This window comes from Cherax quadricarinatus, chromosome 53 (genome assembly GCF_038502225.1).
Source record: "Cherax quadricarinatus isolate ZL_2023a chromosome 53, ASM3850222v1, whole genome shotgun sequence".
Classification (NCBI taxonomy): Eukaryota; Metazoa; Arthropoda; class Malacostraca; order Decapoda; family Parastacidae; genus Cherax; species Cherax quadricarinatus.
In genome coordinates, this window is record NC_091344.1 from 24,841,912 (window position 1) to 24,868,101 (window position 26,190).

The 26,190-nt window shown below is 40.1% G+C and overlaps 1 protein-coding gene across 1 annotated transcript; it reads left to right on the top strand.

The window, feature by feature from the left end:
• Window positions 1-4,102: 4,102 nt before the first annotated feature.
• On the top strand, window positions 4,103-25,909 carry LOC128692297 (AH receptor-interacting protein). Its single transcript, XM_053781368.2, has 6 exons — window positions 4,103-4,270; window positions 7,321-7,500; window positions 9,870-10,044; window positions 14,048-14,234; window positions 18,423-18,565; window positions 25,555-25,909. The coding sequence occupies exons 1-6, from the start codon at window positions 4,196-4,198 to the stop codon at window positions 25,761-25,763; spliced, it is 969 nt and encodes a 322-aa protein (XP_053637343.2). The 5' UTR covers window positions 4,103-4,195; the 3' UTR covers window positions 25,764-25,909.
• Window positions 25,910-26,190: the final 281 nt, after the last annotated feature.

Genomic DNA, 26,190 nt, shown 5'->3' on the forward strand with positions numbered 1-26,190 from the left:
CACAGCTACATGTACCGCCAATGCTAGTAGTTTACTGTACACCCACAGCTACATGTACCGCCAATGCTAGTAGTTTACTGTACACCCACAGCTACATGTACCGCCTGAGCTAGTAGTTTACTGTACACCCACAGCTACATGTACCGCCAATGCTAGTAGTTTACTGTACACCCACAGCTACATGTACCGCCAATGCTAGTAGTTTACTGTACACCCACAGCTACATGTACCGCCAATGCTAGTAGTTTACTGTACACCCACAGCTACATGTACCGCCTGTGCTAGTAGTTTACTGTACACCCACAGGTACATGTACCGCCTGTGCTAGTAGTTTACTGTACACCCACAGGTACATGTACCGCCTGTGCTAGTAGTTTACTGTACACCCACAGGTACATGTACCGCCTGTGCTAGTAGTTTACTGTACACCCACAGGTACATGTACCGCCAATGCTAGTAGTTTACTGTACACCCACAGCTACATGTACCGCCAATGCTAGTAGTTTACTGTACACCCACAGCTACATGTACCGCCTGTGCTAGTAGTTTACTGTACACCCACAGGTACATGTACCGCCTGTGCTAGTAGTTTACTGTACACCCACAGGTACATGTACCGCCTGTGCTAGTAGTTTACTGTACACCCACAGCTACATGTACCGCCAATGCTAGTAGTTTACTGTACACCCACAGCTACATGTACCACCTGAGCTAGTAGTTTACTGTACACCCACAGGTACATGTACCGCCTGTGCTAGTAGTTTACTGTACACCCACAGCTACATGTACCGCCTGTGCTAGTAGTTTACTGTACACCCACAGGTACATGTACCACCTGTGCTAGTAGTTTACTGTACACCCACAGCTACATGTACCGCCAATGCTAGTAGTTTACTGTACACCTGCAGCTACATGTACCACCTGAGCTAGTAATTTACTGTACACCCACAGCTACATGTACCGCCTGTGCTAGTAGTTTACTGTACACTCACAGGTACATGTACCGCCTGTGCTAGTAGTTTACTGTACACCCACAGCTACATGTACCGCCTGTGCTAGTAGTTTACTGTACACCCGCAGCTACATGTACCGCCAATGCTAGTAGTTTACTGTACACCCACAGCTACATGTACCACCAATGCTAGTAGTTTACTGTACACCCACAGCTACATGTACCGCCTGAGCTAGTAGTTTACTGTACACCCACAGCTACATGTACCGCCTGAGCTAGTAGTTTACTGTACACCCACAGCTACATGTACCGCCTGAGCTAGTAGTTTACTGTACACCTGCAGCTACATGTACCACCTGAGCTAGTAATTTACTGTACACCCACAGGTACATGTACCGCCTGAGCTAGTAGTTTACTGTACACCCACAGCTACATGTACTGCCTGTGCTAGTGGTTTACTGTACACCCACAGCTACATGTACAGCCTGAGCTAGTAGTTTACTGTACACCCGCAGCTACATGTACCGCCAATGCTAGTAGTTTACTGTACACCCACAGCTACATGTACCACCAATGCTAGTAGTTTACTGTACACCCACAGCTACATGTACCGCCAATGCTAGTAGTTTACTGTACACCCGCATCTACATGTACCGCCAATGCTAGTAGTTTACTGTACACCTGCAGCTACATGTACCGCCAATGCTAGTAGTTTACTGTACACCCACAGCTACATGTACCACCTGAGCTAGTAGTTTACTGTACACCCACAGCTACATGTACCGCCAATGCTAGTAGTTTACTGTACACCCACAGCTACATGTACCGCCAATGCTAGTAGTTTACTGTACACCCACAGCTACATGTACCGCCAATGCTAGTAGTTTACTGTACACCCACAGCTACATGTACCACCTGAGCTAGTAGTTTACTGTACACCCACAGCTACATGTACCACCTGAGCTAGTAGTTTACTGTACACCCACAGCTACATGTACTGCCAATGCTAGTAGTTTACTGTACACCCACAGCTACATGTACTGCCAATGCTAGTAGTTTACTGTACACCCACAGCTACATGTACTGCCAATGCTAGTAGTTTACTGTACACCCACAGCTACATGTACTGCCAATGCTAGTAGTTTACTGTACACCCACAGTTACATGTACCGCCTGAGCTAGTAGTTTACTGTACACCCGCAGCTACATGTACCGCCTGAGCTAGTAGTTTACTGTCCACCTGCAGCTACATGTACCGCCTGAGCTAGTAGTTTACTGTACACCCACAGCTACATGTACCGCCTGAGCCGGTAGTTTACTGTACACCCACAGCTACATGTACTGCCAGTTCTAGTAGTTTACTGTACACCCGCAGCTACCTGTACCGCCAATGCTAGTGGTTTACTGTACACCCACATCTACATGTACCACCTGAGCTAGTAGTTTACTGTACACCCGCAGCTACATGTACCGCCTGTGCTAGTAGTTTACTGTACACTCACAGCTACATGTACCGCCTGAGCTAGTAGTTTACTGTACACCCACAGCTACATGTACCGCCAGTGCTAGTAGTTTACTGTACACCCGCATCTACATGTACCGCCAGTGCTAGTAGTTTACTGTACACCCACAGCTACATGTACCGCCTGAGCTAGTAGTTTACTGTACACCAACAGCTACATGTACCGCCTGAGCTAGTAGTTTACTGTACACCCACAGCTACATGTACCACCTGAGCTAGTAGTTTACTGTACACCCACAGCTACATGTACCGCCTGAGCTAGTAGTTTACTGTACACCAGCAGCTACATGTACCACCTGAGCTAGTAGTTTACTGTACACCAGCAGCTACATGTACCGCCTGAGCTAGTAGTTTACTGTACACCAGCAGCTACATGTACCGCCTGAGCTAGTAGTTTACTGTACACCAGCAGCTACATGTACCGCCTGAGCTAGTAGTTTACTGTACACCAGCAGCTACATGTACCGCCTGAGCTAGTAGTTTACTGTACACCAGCAGCTACATGTACCGCCTGAGCTAGTAGTTTACTGTACACCAGCAGCTACATGTACCGCCTGAGCTAGTAGTTTACTGTACACCAGCAGCTACATGTACCGCCTGAGCTAGTAGTTTACTGTACACCAGCAGCTACATGTACCGCCTGAGCTAGTAGTTTACTGTACACCCACAGCTACATGTACCGCCTGAGCTAGTAGTTTACTGTACACCAGCAGCTACATGTACCGCCTGAGCTAGTAGTTTACTGTACACCAGCAGCTACATGTACCACCTGAGCTAGTAGTTTACTGTACACCAGCAGCTACATGTACCGCCTGAGCTAGTAGTTTACTGTACACCAGCAGCTACATGTACCGCCTGAGCTAGTAGTTTACTGTACACCAGCAGCTACATGTACCGCCTGAGCTAGTAGTTTACTGTACACCAGCAGCTACATGTACCGCCTGAGCTAATAGTTTACTGTACACCAGCAGCTACATGTACCGCCTGAGCTAGTAGTTTACTGTACACCAGCAGCTACATGTACCGCCTGAGCTAGTAGTTTACTGTACACCAGCAGCTACATGTACCGCCTGAGCTAGTAGTTTACTGTACACCAGCAGCTACATGTACCGCCTGAGCTAGTAGTTTACTGTACACCAGCAGCTACATGTACCACCAATGCTAGTAGTTTACTGTACATTGTGGACATATAATAAACAGAGTTATTAATCAACTTCCTTCCATTATAGTCGAAGTGGCCTGGTGGCTAAAGTTCCCGCTTCACACACTTCTGTGTGTGAAGCGGGAATCGAACCCGACCCTCCGGCCCGGGTCCGTTTCCCGGCGGGTGGAAACATTTCAACGCGCTTCCTTACACCTGTTGTCCTGTTCACCTAGCAGCAAATAGGTACCTGGGTGTTAGTCGACTGGTGTGGGTGGCATCCTGGGGGACAAAATTGAGGACCACAATGGAAATAAGTTAGACAGGCCTCGATGACGCACTGACTTTCTTGGGTTATCCTGGGTGGCTAACCCTCCTGGGTTAAAAATCCCAACGAAATCTTATCTTATCCTAGGTTTCTTCTCCGGACACTGGAAGGCGGGGTTCGATACGGCGCCAGCTGTCAGTGGCCCTATAAACCCAACGACAACAACAACAACAACAATTTTCACTCAGCAGAGACTTATAACTACGTTTGTGTCACTCCTGGACTATTGTCAGCAACAATAATTGTGAAAATATGGATGATAAGCTCGTTGAGAAGAAAATTATATACCAGGGGAAGGGCAATGCTGACTACACTGATGGAACGAAGGTAAAAATAGTTCACGGAAATAAGTCACTTTGACTTTTTTGGTTTTATTCTGGGTAATTTACACTGTGTGATAATTGTATTTATGGACACCTGTAACAAAACAAACCCACATACTTATTTATGACTTAAAAAATGTAAATTAAAAATTTGATAAAAAAATTAAATTCAAATTAACTTTTATTTTCATGGCTGACGAGCCTTGTGAAGTTTACAGTAAATATAAATAATTGGATACAAAACTAGGCATAAAAATATTATGCAATGTATTTCGGTCAAAGTAATGACATGACTAATCATACTTCTTAAAACTAGACGTATTAATACAACTTATGTAATTCACTACAGTCACAGTATCACTGTTGTCAATGACACTTGGTAAATTAAAAAGGAATTATATAATATTGATGTTCATCAAGGACCCCAGTCGAAATAAATCACTTTGACTTTTTTTGTGTTATCCTGGTGGGTAATTTATCCAAAGCAACTACGGAGGGTAAGTGAATTACAGCTCTAGGCCTTTCGTGTTGCAGTCATCATATCATCAGGAGCTTGCAGTGTTGCAGAAAAGAGGAGGAAGTCCCAGCAAATATGGTCAGAGGGAGCATTTTTGCTCTGACCTTGTTTGTTGAGACTTTATCCTCTTTTCTGCAACATTGCAAACACTTGATGATGTGTTGATTGCAATACAAAAGACCTAGAGCTATCATTCAACTTCCCAATGATTATTTTGCATCTTGTATCACTTGTTCACAATTTCTGCATGGTATGTTACTATAATGTTACCATATGATACGTCAACCACATTGTAAACTTGCAAGGAAATAAAGGAATCTTGAATCTTGAATGATCTATAACTTCCTGACAAATAGAACACAAAGAGTAATGGTAAACAGAGTAAAGTCTGAGGCGGCTACGGTGAAAAGCTCTGTTCCACAAGGCACAGTACTTTGCTCCCATTATATTCCTCATCCTCATATCAGACATAAACAGAGATTTAAGCCATAGCTCCATGTCTTCCTTTGTGAATGAAACCTGAATCGCCATGACAGTGACCTCCATCGAAAACACCACAAGACTCCAAGCGGACATCAACCAAATCTTGAAATAGGCCACTCAAAACAATATGAAGTTCAATGAAGAGAAATTTCAACTACTCAGATATGGAAAACTTGAAGAAACTAAAACTGTGTCAAGGTATACAACAAATTCTAACCATACAACAGAGCAAAAAAGTAATGTGAAGGACCTGGGAGTGATAATATCGAGGATCTCGCCTTCGAAGACCACAACAATGTATCTACCACATCTAGGAAAATGATAGGATTCATAATGAGAACCTTCAAAACTAGGGATTTTCGTGTGCAAGTTCGGTACTAGTCCCTCTAGGATTTTCCAGGTGTATATAATCATGTATCTCTCCTGCCTGCATTTAGGGTAGTACAGGTTCAGGAACTTCAAGCGCTCCCAGTAATTGAGGTGTTTTATCTCCGTTATGCGCGCTGTGAAGGTTCTCTGTACATTTTCTAGGTCAGCAATTTCACCTGCCTTGAAAGGTGCTGTTAGTGTGCAGCAATATTCCAGCCTAGATAGAACAAGTGACCTGAAGAGTGTCATCATGGGTTTGGCACCCCTAGTTTTGAAGGTTCTCATTATCCATCCTGTCAGTTTTCTAGCAGATGCGATTGATACAATGTTATGGTCCTTGAAGGTGAGATCCTCCGACATGATCACTCCCATGTCTTTGACATTGGTTTTTCGCTCTATTTTGTGGAAGGAATTTGTTTTGTACCCTGATAAAGTTTTAATTTCCTCATGTTTACCATAACGGAGTAATTGAAAATTTCTCATCGTTGAACTTCATATTGTTTTCTGCAGCCCACTGAAAGATTTGATTGATGTCTGCCTGGAGCCTTGCAGTGTCTGCAATGGAAGACACTGTCATGCAGATTCGGGTGTCATCTGCAAAGGAAGACACGGTGCTGTGGCTGACATCCTTGTCTATGTCAGATATGAGGATGAGAAACAAGATGGGAGTGAGTACTGTGCCTTGTGGAACAGAGTTTTTCACAAGACTTTTGATCAAATGGATTTAAATTATCTTTAGAGTAAAATTCAGATTCTTTATTTCTAATCACTGTAGTACAAATTACTATACAGTAATCAGAAAGCCTACAAGATCCACAGCATTTCAGGTAAAACTTGAACAAAATCTGATTACCTCTCATTCGTCTAGTGCTGTATGATCCATACAGGTTTGTTGCTTCCAAATGAATGTACAGTAATCATTAGGTTATAAACAGTAACTTGCTTTCAAATTTAATAAAAACTTTTGTAGTTTTGCTTTATTAATACTTATTTTTTGTCACCAATATTTTTTGTCACCAAAGCATAGTCAATAGACAATAATCTCCACATTTTCTCTGGTGTACATTACAAAGATATTGTCCTTTACTCAATGGATTGCCTGTCTATCTTAACTCTTCAGCACCATGACTTTATCAGATTAAGGAATCCTGCTAATGTTGGCCTAATAGTCATATGTTGAGAGACTTCACATAACCATAAATTAGATAGCTCACAAAACTTAGTTGAAAATTACGTAAAGACATCTCTGTGGCATGCATAGAGGTTGATCTGGAACGCAATATGTTTCACTAAATCCATACTGAAGACTTGAACAAAGTACTCGTAAGGTAACAAAATGTGAGCATGTTCTTTGTTTGGTGATAAATTATGTCTTTGCCTTGTGTCCTGCATACCACTGTCATTCCCTCAGCATCAACTCTTCTCCCTACCTCCAACCATCTCTCTCACCTCAGAATGGCTCTTACATGTTTTGCATTTCTATAATAATAAAAATAATATTTTATTTACTATTATTTAATTTTACAAATACGTATAGACCATGAACATTTGTTAATTAGAAAAATCTTCTGTATGCCCATATGTGTATTGTTCCTTTTACATGTATATGAACTGTTAAAACAAAGTTCTGGATAGGAAATTGTATTCATAGTGTGAATGACTAATATTGCATTTTTCTAACCCAGGTTATATTCCACATCAGAACGGAAACCTGTGAAGAAGAGCCACATGTTATTGATGACAGTCATAAATGGACCAAACCCGTGGAACTTCTCTTTGGAAAGAAATTCAAGTTAGAAGTGTTGGAAGCATGCATTCGCACAATGTTACCAGGAGAAGTGTCTTCATTTATAATTGATAAATCAGTGAGTTTCATATTTTTTGCTAACTATTTATGTAGTGTAGGCGTGCCTCTGGCAAGACAGTGGAGCGAATGATGATGAAAGTGTTTCTTCTTTTTCGGGTCACCTTGCCTTGGTGAGAAATGGCTGATGTGTTAGTAAAAAAAAAAAAGTGTTTCCCAATCATTCACACTTGCTCATAAGTAGGAATAATGACTGTCTGGGCTCACTTTCAAAAATTCATAAAAAAACTGTCAAAGATGCAACAAAAGTCACAAGAGTAAAATGATCCTAGAACAGGTCATTCCATAACATAGTAGAAGTACATTCATATCCTTTCAATATCCTGATGACCGAACACTAAAAGGAAAAAGACTAAGAGTGTCTTGCTACAGTTACATTATTGTTTTAAGGTCAGACTCAGGTGTTTTCCCTACCAAAAGCAGTTTTTCTACTCAGAGGTTTTTTCAAGGGTTCTTAAGGAATGCAAAATGGAACTCTGTGAACCATTAACTAATATTTTTAATTTATCTCTTCAAACAGGTGTAGTGTCTGATATGTGGAAGATGGCTAATGTAATTCCTATTTTTAAAACAGGGGACAAGTCGTTACCGTCAAATTACCGCCCAATAAGCCTGACCTCAATTGTAGGCAAATTACTAGAGTCAATTATAGCTGAGATTATAAGAAGCCATCTCGATAAGCATAGCTTGATTAATGATACTCAGCATGGATTCACAAGAGGCCGGTCTTGTCTAACTAATTTATTAACTTTCTTCAGTAAAGCTTTTGAGGCTGTTGACCACAATAAAGAATTTGATATTATTTACTTAGATTTTAGTAAGGCTTTTGATAGAGTTCCGCACCATAGACTGTTAAAGAAAGTGGCAGCTCATGGCATTGGGGGAAAAGTGCTCTCGTGGATCAAGTCATGGCTCACTGACAGGAAGCAGAGAGTGTCCATAAATGGGGTTAAGTCCGAGTGGGGATCTGTGACAAGTGGCGTTCCACAGGGATCAGTCTTGGGCCCGTTGTTGTTTATAATATATATCAATGATCTTGATGAGGGAATTACTAGTGATATGAGCAAATTCGCCAATGACACAAAGATAGGTAGGATAATTGATTCAAACGTAGATGTTATGGAACTTCAGGAGGATTTAAACAAACTCTATTCTTGGTCAGAAAAGTGGCAGATGCAGTTCAATGTAGATAAATGCAAGGTTCTGAAGCTTGCGAGTGCCCATAACCCTAGTACTTATAAGTTAAATGATGTAGAACTTAGCCATACAGATTGCGAAAAGGACTTGGGGGTTATGGTGAGCAGCAACCTTAAACCAAGACAGCAATGCCTAAGCGTACGTAATAAGGCAAATAGATTACTGGGATTTATATCAAGAAGTGTAAGCAACAGAAGTCCAGAGGTCATACTGCAGCTTTATACATCATTAGTAAGGCCTCACCTAGATTATGCAGCTCAGTTCTGGTCTCCGTATTACAAAATGGACATAAATTCGTTAGAAAACATTCAGCGTAGGATGACTAAATTAATGCATAGCATTAGAAATCTTCCTTATGAAGAAAGATTGAAGACTCTTAAGTTACATTCACTTGTTAGACGAAGAATGAGGGGAGACCTGATCGAAGTGTATAAGTGGAAGCTAGGTATTAATAAAGGGGATATTAATAAGGTCTTGAGGATGTCTCTCCAAGAGAGAACCCGCAGTAATGGATTTAAATTAGATAAGTTTAGATTTAGAAAGGACATAGGAAAGTATTGGTTTGGAAATAGGGTAGTTGATGAGTGGAACAGTCTACCTAGTTGGGTTATTGAGGCTGGGACTTTGGGTAGTTTCAAATCTAGGTTGGATAAGTACATGAGTGGGAGGGGTTGGATTTGAGTGGGACTTTCACATCAGAGCTTATTTCTTGGGTGGCATTGAAAATTGGGTTGGGCAAATGTTTTGTTAGTGGGATGAATTGTAAAGGACCTGCCTAGTATGGGCCAGCAGGCCTCCTGCAGCGTTCCTCCTTTCTTATGTTCTTATGTTCTTATGTGGAGGACCTACAACAGACTGTTAATAAAGCTGTTTGTGAGTCTCAGCTTACTATTAGTACATTGTAGGAACTGAAAGATGGAAGCTACATCTCCCTCATTATTCAGCATTTGTACTGGAATATAGTTCAGTATTTCCATAAGTCTTATGCTTAACCATTTACCATTTATAATTATGATTATATTGTGTGTTGTTCCAGTCATGGTATTATGCCTTTTTATTATTTACAGCCTTGAGCATTTGAATTAAAAATAAATTGTGACTCATAAAAACTACTTGGAAATCAAATGTAATTATTTGAAATAATTCGTATTAAAATTATTTTGTAAATTTTAGTTACTGGCACCATATCCATTAGTATCCAAGACCTTACGGGAAGCATATGGGAAGACCAAAGTTGATAAAGAAAAGAAGCCTCATCACTGTTGTGGGATGGGATTTAAAGAGGGACTTGGTTACCAAGATTTGGATGAACTAGTTAAGACACCTAAGGATTTGAAATTCACAATTGGTAAGTAAATCTTAATACAGTGCAATATAATACCATAGACATGCTTGTAAAATATGCGTATAGATGAATAAGTAGATCAATTTTATGTGCTAGTACTGTCACTCACAGTAATACAATATTTTATTTAAATGTGTATAGCATGCACAAATTTGTTGTGCTTTAAATTTTCCTCATCATACTTACTGGTATATAGATTTTTAAAAACTGTTTTTACTTATTTGTGGAAAGAGTAAACTAAATTATGTATGAGATGAACTGAGTATTGTATCAAATACCATAATTAACATTCAATACTCTTTAAGTAAACCTACAGAGCACAATGTTAGATAGTCAGTCATATGTACACTTCCTTAACATTATTATCATGAATTTTATAATGTACAGTACTTGGATATTATTTTGTTTATATTTTTCATTCTGGTTTCTTTTTCTGTCTCATAAACACGCTAAGATAACAGGGATATCTTGCTACTCCTACTTACACTTTGGTCACACTTCACAGACACGCACATGCATATATATATATACATACATCTAGGTTTTTCTCCTTTTTCTAAATAGCTCTTGTTCTTTTTTATTTCTTCTATTGTCCATGGGGAAGTGGAAAAGAATCTTTCCTCCGTAAGCCATGCGTGTCGTATGAGGCGACTAAAATGCCGGGAGCAATGGGCTAGTAACCCCTTCTCCTGTATACAATTACTAAAAAAGAGAAGAAGAAAAACTTTATAAAACTGGGTTGCTTAAATGTGCGTGGATGTAGTGCGGATGACAAGAAACAGATGATTGCTGATGTTATGAATGAAAAGAAGTTGGATGTCCTGGCCCTAAGCGAAACAAAGCTGAAGGGGGTAGGAGAGTTTCAGTGGGGGGAAATAAATGGGATTAAATCTGGAGTATCTGAGAGAGTTAGAGCAAAGGAAGGGGTAGCAGTAATGTTAAATGATCAGTTATGGAAGGAGAAAAGAGAATATGAATGTGTAAATTCAAGAATTATGTGGATTAAAGTAAAGGTTGGATGCGAGAAGTGGGTCATAATAAGCGTGTATGCACCTGGAGAAGAGAGGAATGCAGAGGAGAGAGAGAGATTTTGGGAGATGTTAAGTGAATGTATAGGAGCCTTTGAACCAAGTGAGAGAGTAATTGTGGTAGGGGACTTGAATGCTAAAGTAGGAGAAACTTTTAGAGAGGGTGTGGTAGGTAAGTTTGGGGTGCCAGGTGTAAATGATAATGGGAGCCCTTTGATTGAACTTTGTATAGAAAGGGGTTTAGTTATAGGTAATACATATTTTAAGAAAAAGAGGATAAATAAGTATACACGATATGATGTAGGGCGAAATGACAGTAGTTTGTTGGATTATGTATTGGTAGATAAAAGACTGTTGAGTAGACTTCAGGATGTACATGTTTATAGAGGGGCCACAGATATATCAGATCACTTTCTAGTTGTAGCTACACTGAGAGTAAAAGGTAGATGGGATACAAGGAGAATAGAAGCATCAGGGAAGAGAGAGGTGAAGGTTTATAAACTAAAAGAGGAGGCAGTTAGGGTAAGATATAAACAGCTATTGGAGGATAGATGGGCTAATGAGAGCATAGGCAATGGGGTCGAAGAGGTATGGGGTAGGTTTAAAAATGTAGTGTTAGAGTGTTCAGCAGAAGTTTGTGGTTACAGGAAAGTGAGTGCAGGAGGGAAGAGGAGCGATTGGTGGAATGATGATGTAAAGAGAGTAGTAAGGGAGAAAAAGTTAGCATATGAGAAGTTTTTACAAAGTAGAAGTGATGCAAGGAGGGAAGAGTATATGGAGAAAAAGAGAGAAGTTAAGAGAGTGGTGAAGCAATGTAAAAAGAGAGCAAATGAGAGAGTGGGTGAGATGTTATCAACAAATTTTGTTGAAAATAAGAAAAAGTTTTGGAGTGAGATTAACAAGTTAAGAAAGCCTAGAGAACAAATGGATTTGTCAGTTAAAAATAGGAGAGGAGAGTTATTAAATGGAGAGTTAGAGGTATTGGGAAGATGGAAGGAATATTTTGAGGAATTGTTAAATGTTGATGAAGATAGGGAAGCTGTGATTTCGTGTATAGGGCAAGGAGGAATAACATCTTGTAGGAGTGAGGAAGAGCCAGTTGTGAGCGTGGGGGAAGTTCGTGAGGCAGTAGGTAAAATGAAAGGGGGTAAGGCAGCCGGGATTGATGGGATAAAGATAGAAATGTTAAAAGCAGGTGGGGATATAGTTTTGGAGTGGTTGGTGCAATTATTTAATAAATGTATGGAAGAGGGTAAGGTACCTAGGGATTGGCAGAGAGCATGCATAGTTCCTTTGTATAAAGGCAAAGGGGATAAAAGAGAGTGCAAAAATTATAGGGGGATAAGTCTGTTGAGTGTACCTGGTAAAGTGTATGGTAGAGTTATAATTGAAAGAATTAAGAGTAAGACGGAGAATAGGATAGCAGATGAACAAGGAGGCTTTAGGAAAGGTAGGGGGTGTGTGGACCAGGTGTTTACAGTGAAACATATAAGTGAACAGTATTTAGATAAGGCTAAAGAGGTCTTTGTGGCATTTATGGATTTGGAAAAGGCGTATGACAGAGTGGATAGGGGGGCAATGTGGCAGATGTTGCAAGTGTATGGTGTAGGAGGTAGGTTACTGAAAGCAGTGAAGAGTTTTTACGAGGATAGTGAGGCTCAAGTTAGAGTATGTAGGAAAGAGGGAAATTTTTTCCCAGTAAAAGTAGGCCTTAGACAAGGATGTGTGATGTCACCGTGGTTGTTTAATATATTTATAGATGGGGTTGTAAGAGAAGTAAATGCGAGGGTCTTGGCAAGAGGCGTGGAGTTAAAAGATAAAGAATCACACACAAAGTGGGAGTTGTCACAGCTGCTCTTTGCTGATGACACTGTGCTCTTGGGAGATTCTGAAGAGAAGTTGCAGAGATTGGTGGATGAATTTGGTAGGGTGTGCAAAAGAAGAAAATTAAAGGTGAATACAGGAAAGAGTAAGGTTATGAGGATAACAAAAAGATTAGGTGATGAAAGATTGAATATCAGATTGGAGGGAGAGAGTATGGAGGAGGTGAACGTATTCAGATATTTGGGAGTGGACGTGTCAGCGGATGGGTCTATGAAAGATGAGGTGAATCATAGAATTGATGAGGGAAAAAGAGTGAGTGGTGCACTTAGGAGTCTGTGGAGACAAAGAACTTTGTCCTTGGAGGCAAAGAGGGGAATGTATGAGAGTATAGTTTTACCAACGCTCTTATATGGGTGTGAAGCGTGGGTGATGAATGTTGCAGCGAGGAGAAGGCTGGAGGCAGTGGAGATGTCATGTCTGAGGGCAATGTGTGGTGTGAATATAATGCAGAGAATTCGTAGTTTGGAAGTTAGGAGGAGGTGCGGGATTACCAAAACTGTTGTCCAGAGGGCTGAGGAAGGGTTGTTGAGGTGGTTCGGACATGTAGAGAGAATGGAGCGAAACAGAATGACTTCAAGAGTGTATCAGTCTGTAGTGGAAGGAAGGCGGGGTAGGGGTCGGCCTAGGAAGGGTTGGAGGGAGGGGGTAAAGGAGGTTTTGTGTGCGAAGGGCTTGGACTTCCAGCAGGCATGCGTGAGCGTGTTTAATAGGAGTGAATGGAGACAAATGGTTTTTAATACTTGACGTGCTGTTGGAGTGTGAGCAAAGTAACATTTATGAAGGGATTCAGGGAAACCGGCAGGCCGGACTTGAGTCCTGGAGATGGGAAGTACAGTGCCTGCACTCTGAAGGAGGGGTGTTAATGTTGCAGTTTAAAAACTGTAGTGTAAAGCACCCTTCTGGCAAGACAGTGATGGAGTGAATGATGGTGAAAGTTTTTCTTTTTCGGGCCACCCTGCCTTGGTGGGAATCGGCCGGTGTGATAATAAAAAAAAAAAAAAAAAAAAAAAAAAAAAAAAATAAAAATAAATTTTCATTCTTTTATACAGTATTTTATTTTGCTATTTTATTGCATTTATCACTTGTCTCTTCAGAATTAATAAAGGTGGCAGGAGCAGGATCATATGAAAAGGAGTTTTGGGCGATGACTGAGAGTGAGCGGCTGGAGAGCATCCCAGTTCTCAAGGAGCAAGGCAATGTTTTCTATAAGGAGGGGAACCATGAAGTTGCCGGTAAAGCATATTCCGAGGCTCTTGGCAGACTTGAACAACTCATGTTAAGGTATGGTAGTTGTCATGGCAACAAAGAACATAAGTGTGACTGCACTGATTATGAATACTGAATTTAACACAAAATCATCTTATCGATAACTTAAAATGCTTCGTTTTGTTTGTCAGTGCCTGTTTATTTGTCTGTTACTATAAATTTACTTTGATCTTTGAGTTACTTTGGCTTCACTGGACTATAGTAGACCTGACGGTGATGTACATAGGTGGCTATACTTGTCTGTGAATGAAATCAGAGAAAGTTGCTAAAGCATTTTCTTCATTAATAGTTAAAAAATGGCCACTGTTCTTGATAGCTTTAGCAATCATTTGGTGTCATGTGCTGGACAAAATAAAATAGGTTTTGGTGTTAAAATATGTATGTGTAAATAGTAAGGTACCACAAAAACACAGTAAATATATACATTCCAGGAATGTAAAATTGTGTGGAGAAGCTTGTTCATGAAACCACATTCTGCAGAGACATCAGTGTTTAGATAGTTTATATAAATACACCAATTGCTTTTTTTTTATTATTATTATCACACCGGCCGATTCCCACCAAGGCAGGGTGGCCCGAAAAAGAAAAACTTTCACCATCATTCACTCCATCACTGTCTTGCCAGAAGTGTGCTTTACACTACAGTTTTTAAACTGCAACATTAACACCCCTCCTTCAGAGTGCAGGCACTGTACTTCCCATCTCCAGGACTCAAGTCCGGCCTGCCGGTTTCCCTGAATCCCTTCATAAATGTTACTTTGCTCACACTCCAACAGCACGTCAAGTATTAAAAACCATTTGTCTCCATTCACTCCTATCAAACACGCTCACGCATGCCTGCTGGAAGTCCAAGCCCCTCGCACACAAAACCTCCTTTACCCCCTCCCTCCAACCCTTCCTAGGCCGACCCCTACCCCGCCTTCCTTCCACTACAGACTGATACACTCTTGAAGTCATTCTGTTTCGCTCCATTCTCTCTACATGTCCGAACCACCTCAACAACCCTTCCTCAGCCCTCTGGACAACAGTTTTGGTAATCCCGCACCTCCTCCTAACTTCCAAACTACGAATTCTCTGCATTATATTCACACCACACATTGCCCTCAGACATGACATCTCCACTGCCTCCAGCCTTCTCCTCGCTGCAACATTCATCACCCACGCTTCACACCCATATAAGAGCGTTGGTAAAACTATACTCTCATACATTCCCCTCTTTGCCTCCAAGGACAAAGTTCTTTGTCTCCACAGACTCCTAAGTGCACCACTCACTCTTTTTCCCTCATCAATTCTATGATTCACCTCATCTTTCATAGACCCATCCGCTGACACGTCCACTCCCAAATATCTGAATACGTTCACCTCCTCCATACTCTCTCCCTCCAATCTGATATTCAATCTTTCATCACCTAATCTTTTTGTTATCCTCATAACCTTACTCTTTCCTGTATTCACCTTTAATTTTCTTCTTTTGCACACCCTACCAAATTCATCCACCAATCTCTGCAACTTCTCTTCAGAATCTCCCAAGAGCACAGTGTCATCAGCAAAGAGCAGCTGTGACAACTCCCACTTTGTGTGTGATTCTTTATCTTTTAACTCCACGCCTCTTGCCAAGACCCTCGCATTTACTTCTCTTACAACCCCATCTATAAATATATTAAACAACCACGGTGACATCACACATCCTTGTCTAAGGCCTACTTTTACTGGGAAAAAATTTCCCTCTTTCCTACATACTCTAACTTGAGCCTCACTATCCTCGTAAAAACTCTTCACTGCTTTCAGTAACCTACCTCCTACACCATACACTTGCAACATCTGCCACATTGCCCCCCTATCCACCCTGTCATACGCCTTTTCCAAATCCATAAATGCCACAAAGACCTCTTTAGCCTTATCTAAATACTGTTCACTTATATGTTTCACTGTAAACACCTGGTCCACACACCCCCTACCTTTCCTAAAGCCTCCTTGTTCATCTGCTATCCTATTCTCCGTCTTACTCTTAATTCTTTCAATTATAACTCTACCATACACTTTACCAGGTACACTCAACAGACTTATCCCCCTATAATTTTTGCACTCTCTTTTATCCCCTTTGCCTTTATACAAAGGAACTATGCATGCTCTCTGCCAATCCCTAGGTACCTTACCCTCTTCCATACATTTATTAAATAATTGCACCAACCACTCCAAAACTATATCCCCACCTGCTTTTAACATTTCTATCTTTATCCCATCAATCCCGGCTGCCTTACCCCCTTTCATTTTACCTACTGCCTCACGAACTTCCCCCACACTCACAACTGGCTCTTCCTCACTCCTACAAGATGTTATTCCTCCTTGCCCTATACACGAAATCACAGCTTCCCTATCTTCATCAACATTTAACAATTCCTCAAAATATTCCTTCCATCTTCCCAATACCACTAACTCTCCATTTAATAACTCTCCTCTCCTATTTTTAACTGACAAATCCATTTGTTCTCTAGGCTTTCTTAACTTGTTAATCTCACTCCAAAACTTTTTCTTATTTTCAACAAAATTTGTTGATAACATCTCACCCACTCTCTCATTTGCTCTCTTTTTACATTGCTTCACCACTCTCTTAACTTCTCTCTTTTTCTCCATATACTCTTCCCTCCTTGCATCACTTCTACTTTGTAAAAACTTCTCATATGCTAACTTTTTCTCCCTTACTACTCTCTTTACATCATCATTCCACCAATCGCTCCTCTTCCCTCCTGCACCCACTTTCCTGTAACCACAAACTTCTGCTGAACACTCTAACACTACATTTTTAAACCTACCCCATACCTCTTCGACCCCATTGCCTATGCTCTCATTAGCCCATCTATCCTCCAATAGCTGTTTATATCTTACCCTAACTGCCTCCTCTTTTAGTTTATAAACCTTCACCTCTCTCTTCCCTGATGCTTCTATTCTCCTTGTATCCCATCTACCTTTTACTCTCAGTGTAGCTACAACTAGAAAGTGATCTGATATATCTGTGGCCCCTCTATAAACATGTACATCCTGAAGTCTACTCAACAGTCTTTTATCTACCAATACATAATCCAACAAACTACTGTCATTTCGCCCTACATCATATCGTGTATACTTATTTATCCTCTTTTTCTTAAAATATGTATTACCTATAACTAAACCCCTTTCTATACAAAGTTCAATCAAAGGGCTCCCATTATCATTTACACCTGGCACCCCAAACTTACCTACCACACTCTCTCTAAAAGTTTCTCCTACTTTAGCATTCAAGTCCCCTACCACAATTACTCTCTCACTTGGTTCAAAGGCTCCTATACATTCACTTAACATCTCCCAAAATCTCTCTCTCTCCTCTGCATTCCTCTCTTCTCCAGGTGCATACACGCTTATTATGACCCACTTCTCGCATCCAACCTTTACTTTAATCCACATAATTCTTGAATTTACACATTCATATTCTCTTTTCTCCTTCCATAACTGATCATTTAACATTACTGCTACCCCTTCCTTTGCTCTAACTCTCTCAGATACTCCAGATTTAATCCCATTTATTTCCCCCCACTGAAACTCTCCTACCCCCTTCAGCTTTGTTTCGCTTAGGGCCAGGACATCCAACTTCTTTTCATTCATAACATCAGCAATCATCTGTTTCTTGTCATCCGCACTACATCCACGCACATTTAAGCAACCCAGTTTTATAAAGTTTTTCTTCTTCTCTTTTTTAGTAATTGTATACAGGAGAAGGGGTTACTAGCCCATTGCTCCCGGCATTTTAGTCGCCTCATACGACACGCATGGCTTACGGAGGAAAGATTCTTTTCCACTTCCCCATGGACAATAGAAGAAATAAAAAAGAACAAGAGCTATTTAGAAAAAGGAGAAAAACCTAGATGTATGTATATATATATATGCATGTGCGTGTCTGTGAAGTGTGACCAAAGTGTAAGTAGGAGTAGCAAGATATCCCTGTTATCTTAGCGTGTTTATGAGACAGAAAAAGAAACCAGCAATCCTACCATCATGCAAAACAGTTACAGGTTTTTGTTTCACAGTCATCTGGCAGGACGGTAGTACTTCCCTGGGTGGTTGCTGTCTACCAACCTACTACCTACCTGGTATCGGCATTACATGTGTTAAAATAAATGCTGCCTTACACATGAGTCATTTTTACTGATAGATTAAGAATATCTACAGAGAGAAACCTGGTGATGAAGAATGGCTGAAGCTTAATGAGATGAAGATGCCTCTACTTCTGAACTACTCACAGTGTCAGCTCCTACAAGGAGAATACTACTCAGTTATAGAACACTGTACCACTGTCTTAGAAAAAGATCCAGGTAAGTATTGATGAATATTTCTCGAGTTTTATGGTAATCATTTATGACTGAAAAGAGCATAGCTTATCTTCAGTGGAAATTAACTTAGTGTCTCTGGACATGAAATTTTGATCTGCTTATGTAAGTATTTGTCCAAAATAAAGGAATGGGTCCAATTAACACCCAGTCACACCCACTAATATACTTGTGTAACCTATACAGCATTTTAAGCTTCCCAAATTCTCACTTCAGTAATGCTATCTGGTAGTTGCTTCCTCCTATACAAAATTCTGTTGCCAAAAAGAATTGTAGATGAGAAAGTATTGCCTAAATCTAAATTTGTCCAACTTCAATCCTTTGTTGCAAGTCCTTTCTTGGTTAGATAGTTCCAGTGTGTTATTTACGTCCCTTTTATTTATTTCTATTTTATATTTGCACATTTCAGCCATATCTTCTCTGATTGCACATCTTTCTAGAGAATGCATATTCAGTCCCTTTGGCCTATCTTAGTAGGAAAGGTTTTGTAATACATGGGATCAACTTCTTCATCCTTCTCTGTAAATTTTCCAGAGCATTTATGTTCATTCTGTAATATGAAGACCAGAACTGAGCAGCATAATATTAATGAGGCATTTCCAAAGAAAAACTGTGATCACTTATACACTGTTGTTTTGGCTATAAATTTCTGCTAGCCAGAGCTCCTAATTCTATTTTTTTTTCTTTTGCATTCATTTTAACTAAGATCCACATTGTTTACCTTAGAGGTACCATACTTATTTTCTTTTCCTAGGATTAGAGCCTTACACATTTCCTCACTGAAATGCATCTGCCACTTCTCTGACAGCAACACACTCTCCTGATCAGCTGGGCTGTGGCTCATACGTTGGTTTACGTGCAGCCAGCAGTAACAGCTTGGTTGATCAGGCCCTGATCCACCACAAGGCCTGGTCTCAGACCAGGCTACTGGGGCATTGACCCCTGAAACCTTCTCCAGGTATCCACATCAACCTTTAGCTTACTAATGTCCTCATCATAAATTATTTGATGGACATTTTTACTGTTGCAAACTTATGTCGCTCTTATTTTCCCCTCATCTGTATCATTAATGTAGATTGTGAATAACAACGGTCCAATTACTGATTCCCATGGCATGTCACTTGTAGCAGATTCCCATTCTCATTTCTTCCACCCTATGGAAACTCTCTGTTGCCTATTTGTCATTCATGCCTCAACCCAAGAAATAATTTCCCCTGTATAACGTATAACGAGAATATGAATGTGTAAATTCAAGAATTATGTGGATTAAAGTAAAGGTTGGATGCGAGAAGTGGGTCATAATAAGCGTGTATGCACCTGGAGAAGAGAGGAATGCAGAGGAGAGAGAGAGATTTTGGGAGATGTTAAGTGAATGTATAGGAGCCTTTGAACCAAGTGAGAGAGTAATTGTGGTAGGGGACTTGAATGCTAAAGTAGGAGAAACTTTTAGAGAGGGTGTGGTAGGTAAGTTTGGGGTGCCAGGTGTAAATGATAATGGGAGCCCTTTGATTGAACTTTGTATAGAAAGGGGTTTAGTTATAGGTAATACATATTTTAAGAAAAAGAGGATAAATAAGTATACACGATATGATGTAGGGCGAAATGACAGTAGTTTGTTGGATTATGTATTGGTAGATAAAAGACTGTTGAGTAGACTTCAGGATGTACATGTTTATAGAGGGGCCACAGATATATCAGATCACTTTCTAGTTGTAGCTACACTGAGAGTAAAAGGTAGATGGGATACAAGGAGAATAGAAGCATCAGGGAAGAGAGAGGTAAAGGTTTATAAACTAAAAGAGGAGGCAGTTAGGGTAAGATATAAACAGCTATTGGAGGATAGATGGGCTAATGAGAGCATAGGCAATGGGGTCGAAGAGGTATGGGGTAGGTTTAAAAATGTAGTGTTAGAGTGTTCAGCAGAAGTTTGTGGTTACAGGAAAGTGGGTGCAGGAGGGAAGAGGAGCGATTGGTGGAATGATGATGTAAAGAGAGTAGTAAGGGAGAAAAAGTTAGCATATGAGAAGTTTTTACAAAGTAGAAGTGATGCAAGGAGGGAAGAGTATATGGAGAAAAAGAGAGAAGTTAAGAGAGTGGTGAAGCAATGTAAAAAGAGAGCAAATGAGAGAGTGGGTGAGATGTTATCAACAAATTTTGTTGAAAATAAGAAAAAGTTTTGGAGTGAGATTAACAAGTTAAGAAAGCCTAGAGAACAAATGGATTTGTCAGTTAAAAATAGGAGAGGAGAGTTATTAAATGGAGAGTTAGAGGTATTGGGAAGATGGAAGGAATATTTTGAGGAATTGTTAAATGTTGATGAAGATAGGGAAGCTGTGATTTCGTGTATAGGGCAAGGAGGAATAACATCTTGTAGGAGTGAGGAAGAGTCAGTTGTGAGTGTGGGGGAAGTTCGTGAGGCAGTAGGTAAAATGAAAGGGGGTAAGGCAGCCGGGATTGATGGGATAAAGATAGAAATGTTAAAAGCAGGTGGGGATATAGTTTTGGAGTGGTTGGTGCAATTATTTAATAAATGTATGGAAGAGGGTAAGGTACCTAGGGATTGGCAGAGAGCATGCATAGTTCCTTTGTATAAAGGCAAAGGGGATAAAAGAGAGTGCAAAAATTATAGGGGGATAAGTCTGTTGAGTGTACCTGGTAAAGTGTATGGTAGAGTTATAATTGAAAGAATTAAGAGTAAGACGGAGAATAGGATAGCAGATGAACAAGGAGGCTTTAGGAAAGGTAGGGGGTGTGTGGACCAGGTGTTTACAGTGAAACATATAAGTGAACAGTATTTAGATAAGGCTAAAGAGGTCTTTGTGGCATTTATGGATTTGGAAAAGGCGTATGACAGGGTGGATAGGGGGGCAATGTGGCAGATGTTGCAAGTGTATGGTGTAGGAGGTAGGTTACTGAAAGCAGTGAAGAGTTTTTACGAGGATAGTGAGGCTCAAGTTAGAGTATGTAGGAAAGAGGGGAATTTTTTCCCAGTAAAAGTAGGCCTTAGACAAGGATGTGTGATGTCACCGTGGTTGTTTAATATATTTATAGATGGGGTTGTAAGAGAAGTAAATGCGAGGGTCTTGGCAAGAGGCGTGGAGTTAAAAGATAAAGAATCACACACAAAGTGGGAGTTGTCACAGCTGCTCTTTGCTGATGACACTGTGCTCTTGGGAGATTCTGAAGAGAAGTTGCAGAGATTGGTGGATGAATTTGGTAGGGTGTGCAAAAGAAGAAAATTAAAGGTGAATACAGGAAAGAGTAAGGTTATGAGGATAAACAAAAAGATTAGGTGATGAAAGATTGAATATCAGATTGGAGGGAGAGAGTATGGAGGAGGTGAACGTATTCAGATATTTGGGAGTGGACGTGTCAGCGGATGGGTCTATGAAAGATGAGGTGAATCATAGAATTGATGAGGGAAAAAGAGTGAGTGGTGCACTTAGGAGTCTGTGGAGACAAAGAACTTTGTCCTTGGAGGCAAAGAGGGGAATGTATGAGAGTATAGTTTTACCAACGCTCTTATATGGGTGTGAAGCGTGGGTGATGAATGTTGCAGCGAGGAGAAGGCTGGAGGCAGTGGAGATGTCATGTCTGAGGGCAATGTGTGGTGTGAATATAATGCAGAGAATTCGTAGTTTGGAAGTTAGGAGGAGGTGCGGGATTACCAAAACTGTTGTCCAGAGGGCTGAGGAAGGGTTGTTGAGGTGGTTCGGACATGTAGAGAGAATGGAGCGAAACAGAATGACTTCAAGAGTGTATCAGTCTGTAGTGGAAGGAAGGCGGGGTAGGGGTCGGCCTAGGAAGGGTTGGAGGGAGGGGGTAAAGGAGGTTTTGTGTGCGAGGGGCTTGGACTTCCAGCAGGCATGCGTGAGCGTGTTTGATAGGAGTGAATGGAGACAAATGGTTTTTAATACTTGACGTGCTGTTGGAGTGTGAGCAAAGTAACATTTATGAAGGGATTCAGGGAAACCGGCAGGCCGGACTTGAGTCCTGGAGATGGGAAGTACAGTGCCTGCACTCTGAAGGAGGGGTGTTAATGTTGCAGTTTAAAAACTGTAGTGTAAAGCACCCTTCTGGCAAGACAGTGATGGAGTGAATGATGGTGAAAGTTTTTCTTTTTCGGGCCACCCTGCCTTGGTGGGAATCGGCCGGTGTGATAATAAAAAAAATAATAATACTATCCTTATCAGTTTCCACTATTGAACTTTGTTCAGGGTGATGAATTTGACACACACGCAACATCTGGGTATCTTTATTTGTAGACATTTTGATATCCAGTGGCTTTATCAATACAATTCAAGGACATGATGTGAAGACTGTTGGTGTTGTTGAACTCCATGTACACTATATTGTATTCTGTATTGTACTCTAACCTCTCGAATACCTTAGTGATAAACGTTAGTAAATTCATGAGGCAAAAACATGTGTAAATTCCAGATTCTTGAAAAAAATTTTTTTTTTTTTTTTTTTGCTCATAGGATTGTAGAGATTTGAAATACTGTAGCCCTGTACTTTTAGGGCATTTGAAAGTTTCAAAAGTTTAGTAAGCCTTTAAATATCATATTTTCATACAGTGCTCTTTTGTTTCTCCAAGGTTTTCATTTATAACCTGAGAATGCCTCTTCTGATCACCTTCAAACTTTCAATACTGGTGAGCCATAACTAGGGCATGGCTCATGGAACTACTGGGATGGTCAGGTGCTCTGTTGTCAGTTTTATGAAGCCATTCCTCAACAGCTTTACTCTTTAATGGCTAATGTATACAGAAAGGATGATTCCTTTTAGGTTTAGTCTGTTTTAGGTGCAATTTTGCTACTTTATTAACATAGCTAATAAATTGTATTATGATTTTGTCATAGTTAATAAACTTGGAATTATTAGATTTTGTTTAATAGTTAGCTTCAAACTTTTAGCACTGATGTATTTCCTTAATTAAAGGAATCTTCACATTGATTATGGATTGTGTAAGTTTAGGTGATTATGGATTGTGTAAGTTTAGGTTTGCTTTTTTTATTAAACAAGTTTTTTTATGCGTAATAACTGAAGAATGCGTCTTCTGATCGGCTTCAAACCTTGAATGCTGGTGTATCTTAGAGAAAGGTTTGGATTGGTTGAGGACTCTATGGTACCAGTTTGGAAAAGTTGAAATATTAGTTTTTTTTTTTTTTTTTTTTTTTTTTTTTCAACAAGTCGGTCGTCTCCCACCGAGGCAGGGTGACCCACAAAAAAGAAAGAAAATCCCCAAAAAGAAAATACTTTCATCATCATTCAACACTTTCACCACACTCACACATTATCACTGCTTTTGCAGAGGTGCTCAGAATATAACAGTTTAGAAGTATATACGTATAGAGATACACAACATATCCCTCCAAACTGCCAATATCCCAAACCCCTCCTTTAAAGTGCAGGCATTGTACTTCCCATTTCCAGGACTCAAGTCCGACTATATGAAAATAACCGGTTTCCCTGAATCCCTTCACTAAATATTACCCTGCTCACACTCCAACAGATCGTCAGGTCCCAAGTATCATTCGTCTCCATTCACTCCTATCTAACACGCTCATGCACGGTAGTAGGTTGGTAGACAGCAACCACCCAGGGAGGTACTACCGTCCTGCCAAGTGAGTGTAAAACGAAAGCCTGTAATTGTTTTACATGATGGTAGGATTGCTGGTGTCTTTTGTCTGTCTCATAAATATGCAAGATTACAGGTACGTCTTGCTACTTCTACTTACACTTAGGTCACACTACACATACATGTACACGTTTATTTATACACACTCATCTGAGTTTTCTTTGATTTTATCTTAATAGTTCTTGGTCTTATTACTTTTCCTTTTATATCCATGGGGAAGTGGAATAAGAATCTTTCCTCCGTAAGCCATGCGTGTTGTAAAAGTCAACTAAAATGCCGGGAACAATGGGCTAGTAACCCCTTTTCCTGTAAAGATTACTAAAAAGAATAAGAAGAAGAAAATATTAGTTATAGTGCCATGTTTTGTGAATGCATCATTTGACCAGCTTCAAATCTTCAGCATCAGTAACTGCAGAATGAAACTTGTGAGTAACTTTATACTTAAAATGCTGGTGTATTTTGAAATATTGGGCTTCCTGCAATAAGTAGAGAAAACTTTTTTTGATTGCTTTAAACTTTTAAAGCTGACGCATCTGGTGGTGGGCAGTGTAGGTGCCAATTTGCTGTTTAGGAGAAATTGGGATTTTAGTTTCCTTGGGCTGTCTTTTGAATGCCTCTTCCAATTGGCTTCAGATTTTCAGTGATTTGTAACTATATTAGAAACTTATACCACCCTCTGTACTTCTCCTTTTACATACATTGAGGTAGAGGGAGCTGGGCTTATGGAACACAGGGGTACTTTTTAGGGTTGCTCAGTGACCACAACTCCTCTAGTTTCTTTTTAGATTTGGTGTACATATGTATCTATATCCATCAGGAGGCACTAAACCCATAAGGATTAAATAGCACTTTGGGAATGAAAGGTGAGGGATGACCAGGTTTGATCTGAGAAAGGGGAGGATAGCTCCTGTTTCTTATATCAAGTATCCATCACCATCATTATTGTGCCCTCTCCCTCTTACCTCTAGAAGAATGATGTAACACAGTATGCTTTGTTTCCAATTCATTGTAAGGTGAGAGTTAAAGCTTTCAGTTGATATCTTAATGACAGATTTACAAATATTATCAAGCACAGTATAGTACTTTCAAACTGGAGCACATTGACATTATGAACCTACAGGAGACTCTGAATAATATTTTTCTTTTATGTAATATACTAAAATTATCTTAAGAGACATACAATGGTAAATTATCATTATCTAATTTTTGGGGTTATGATCAAGAGCATAACCTAAAAAATTAGTAGATTCAAAGAAAGAATAACAGACTAGAACTCAGTATTAAAATAAAATTTGTAATATACTGTAGTTCTTGATTTATTCTTGCTGCTCAGATAATGTGAAAGCGCTGTATCGGCGTGGGCGAGCTTATGTCGAGGTCTTCAGTCCAGCCGAAGCTCAGAAAGACTTGGAGAAGGCTGCCAAGCTGGATGCCAGTGTAACACCTGGTTGTCGGAAGTTACTTTCTCGATTAGCAAAAATGGAATCAGAGAAAACTTTGCATGACAAAAATGTTTATAGTAAACTGTTCAGTTCCTCATAATTTTAATTTATAGAATAGATAGGGGAGAAATGGTGCAAATGTGTGGAATAGGTGGTATGTTTTTGAAAGCAGCAGAGAATTTCTAGGAGGATAGCAAGGCTCAGGTTAATGTATGTAGAAAAGAAGGGATCCATTTTCTAGTGAAAGCTGGCCTTAGGCAGGGATGAATGATGTCACCTTGACTGTTAATCATATTTATAGATGGCATTGTAAAAGAAGTGAATGCTAGGGTGTTGGAAGTTGTGTGGGACTAAAAGATAATGAGTCTGATACAAAGTGAGAGTTATCACAGTTGCTCCTTGCTGATGACAGTTATCTTGAGAGTCTGAAGAGAAATTGTGAAGGTTGATGAATGAGTCTGGGAGGGTACATAAAAGAAGGAAATTAAAAGTGAACTTGGGAAAGATCAAAATGACAAGAATAAAAT

What these genes read in the sequence shown, in the direction of transcription:
- LOC128692297 (XM_053781368.2), top strand. Translation starts at nt 4,196, where the DNA reads ATGGATGATAAGCTCGTTGAGAAGAAAATTATATACCAGGGGAAGGGC. An exon ending in CATTTATAATTGATAAATCA is followed by an intron (nt 7,501 to 9,869) that starts GTGAGTTTCATA and finishes TGTAAATTTTAG; the next exon opens with TTACTGGCACCATATCCATT. An exon ending in CTTGAACAACTCATGTTAAG is followed by an intron (nt 14,235 to 18,422) that starts GTATGGTAGTTG and finishes GAATATCTACAG; the next exon opens with AGAGAAACCTGGTGATGAAG.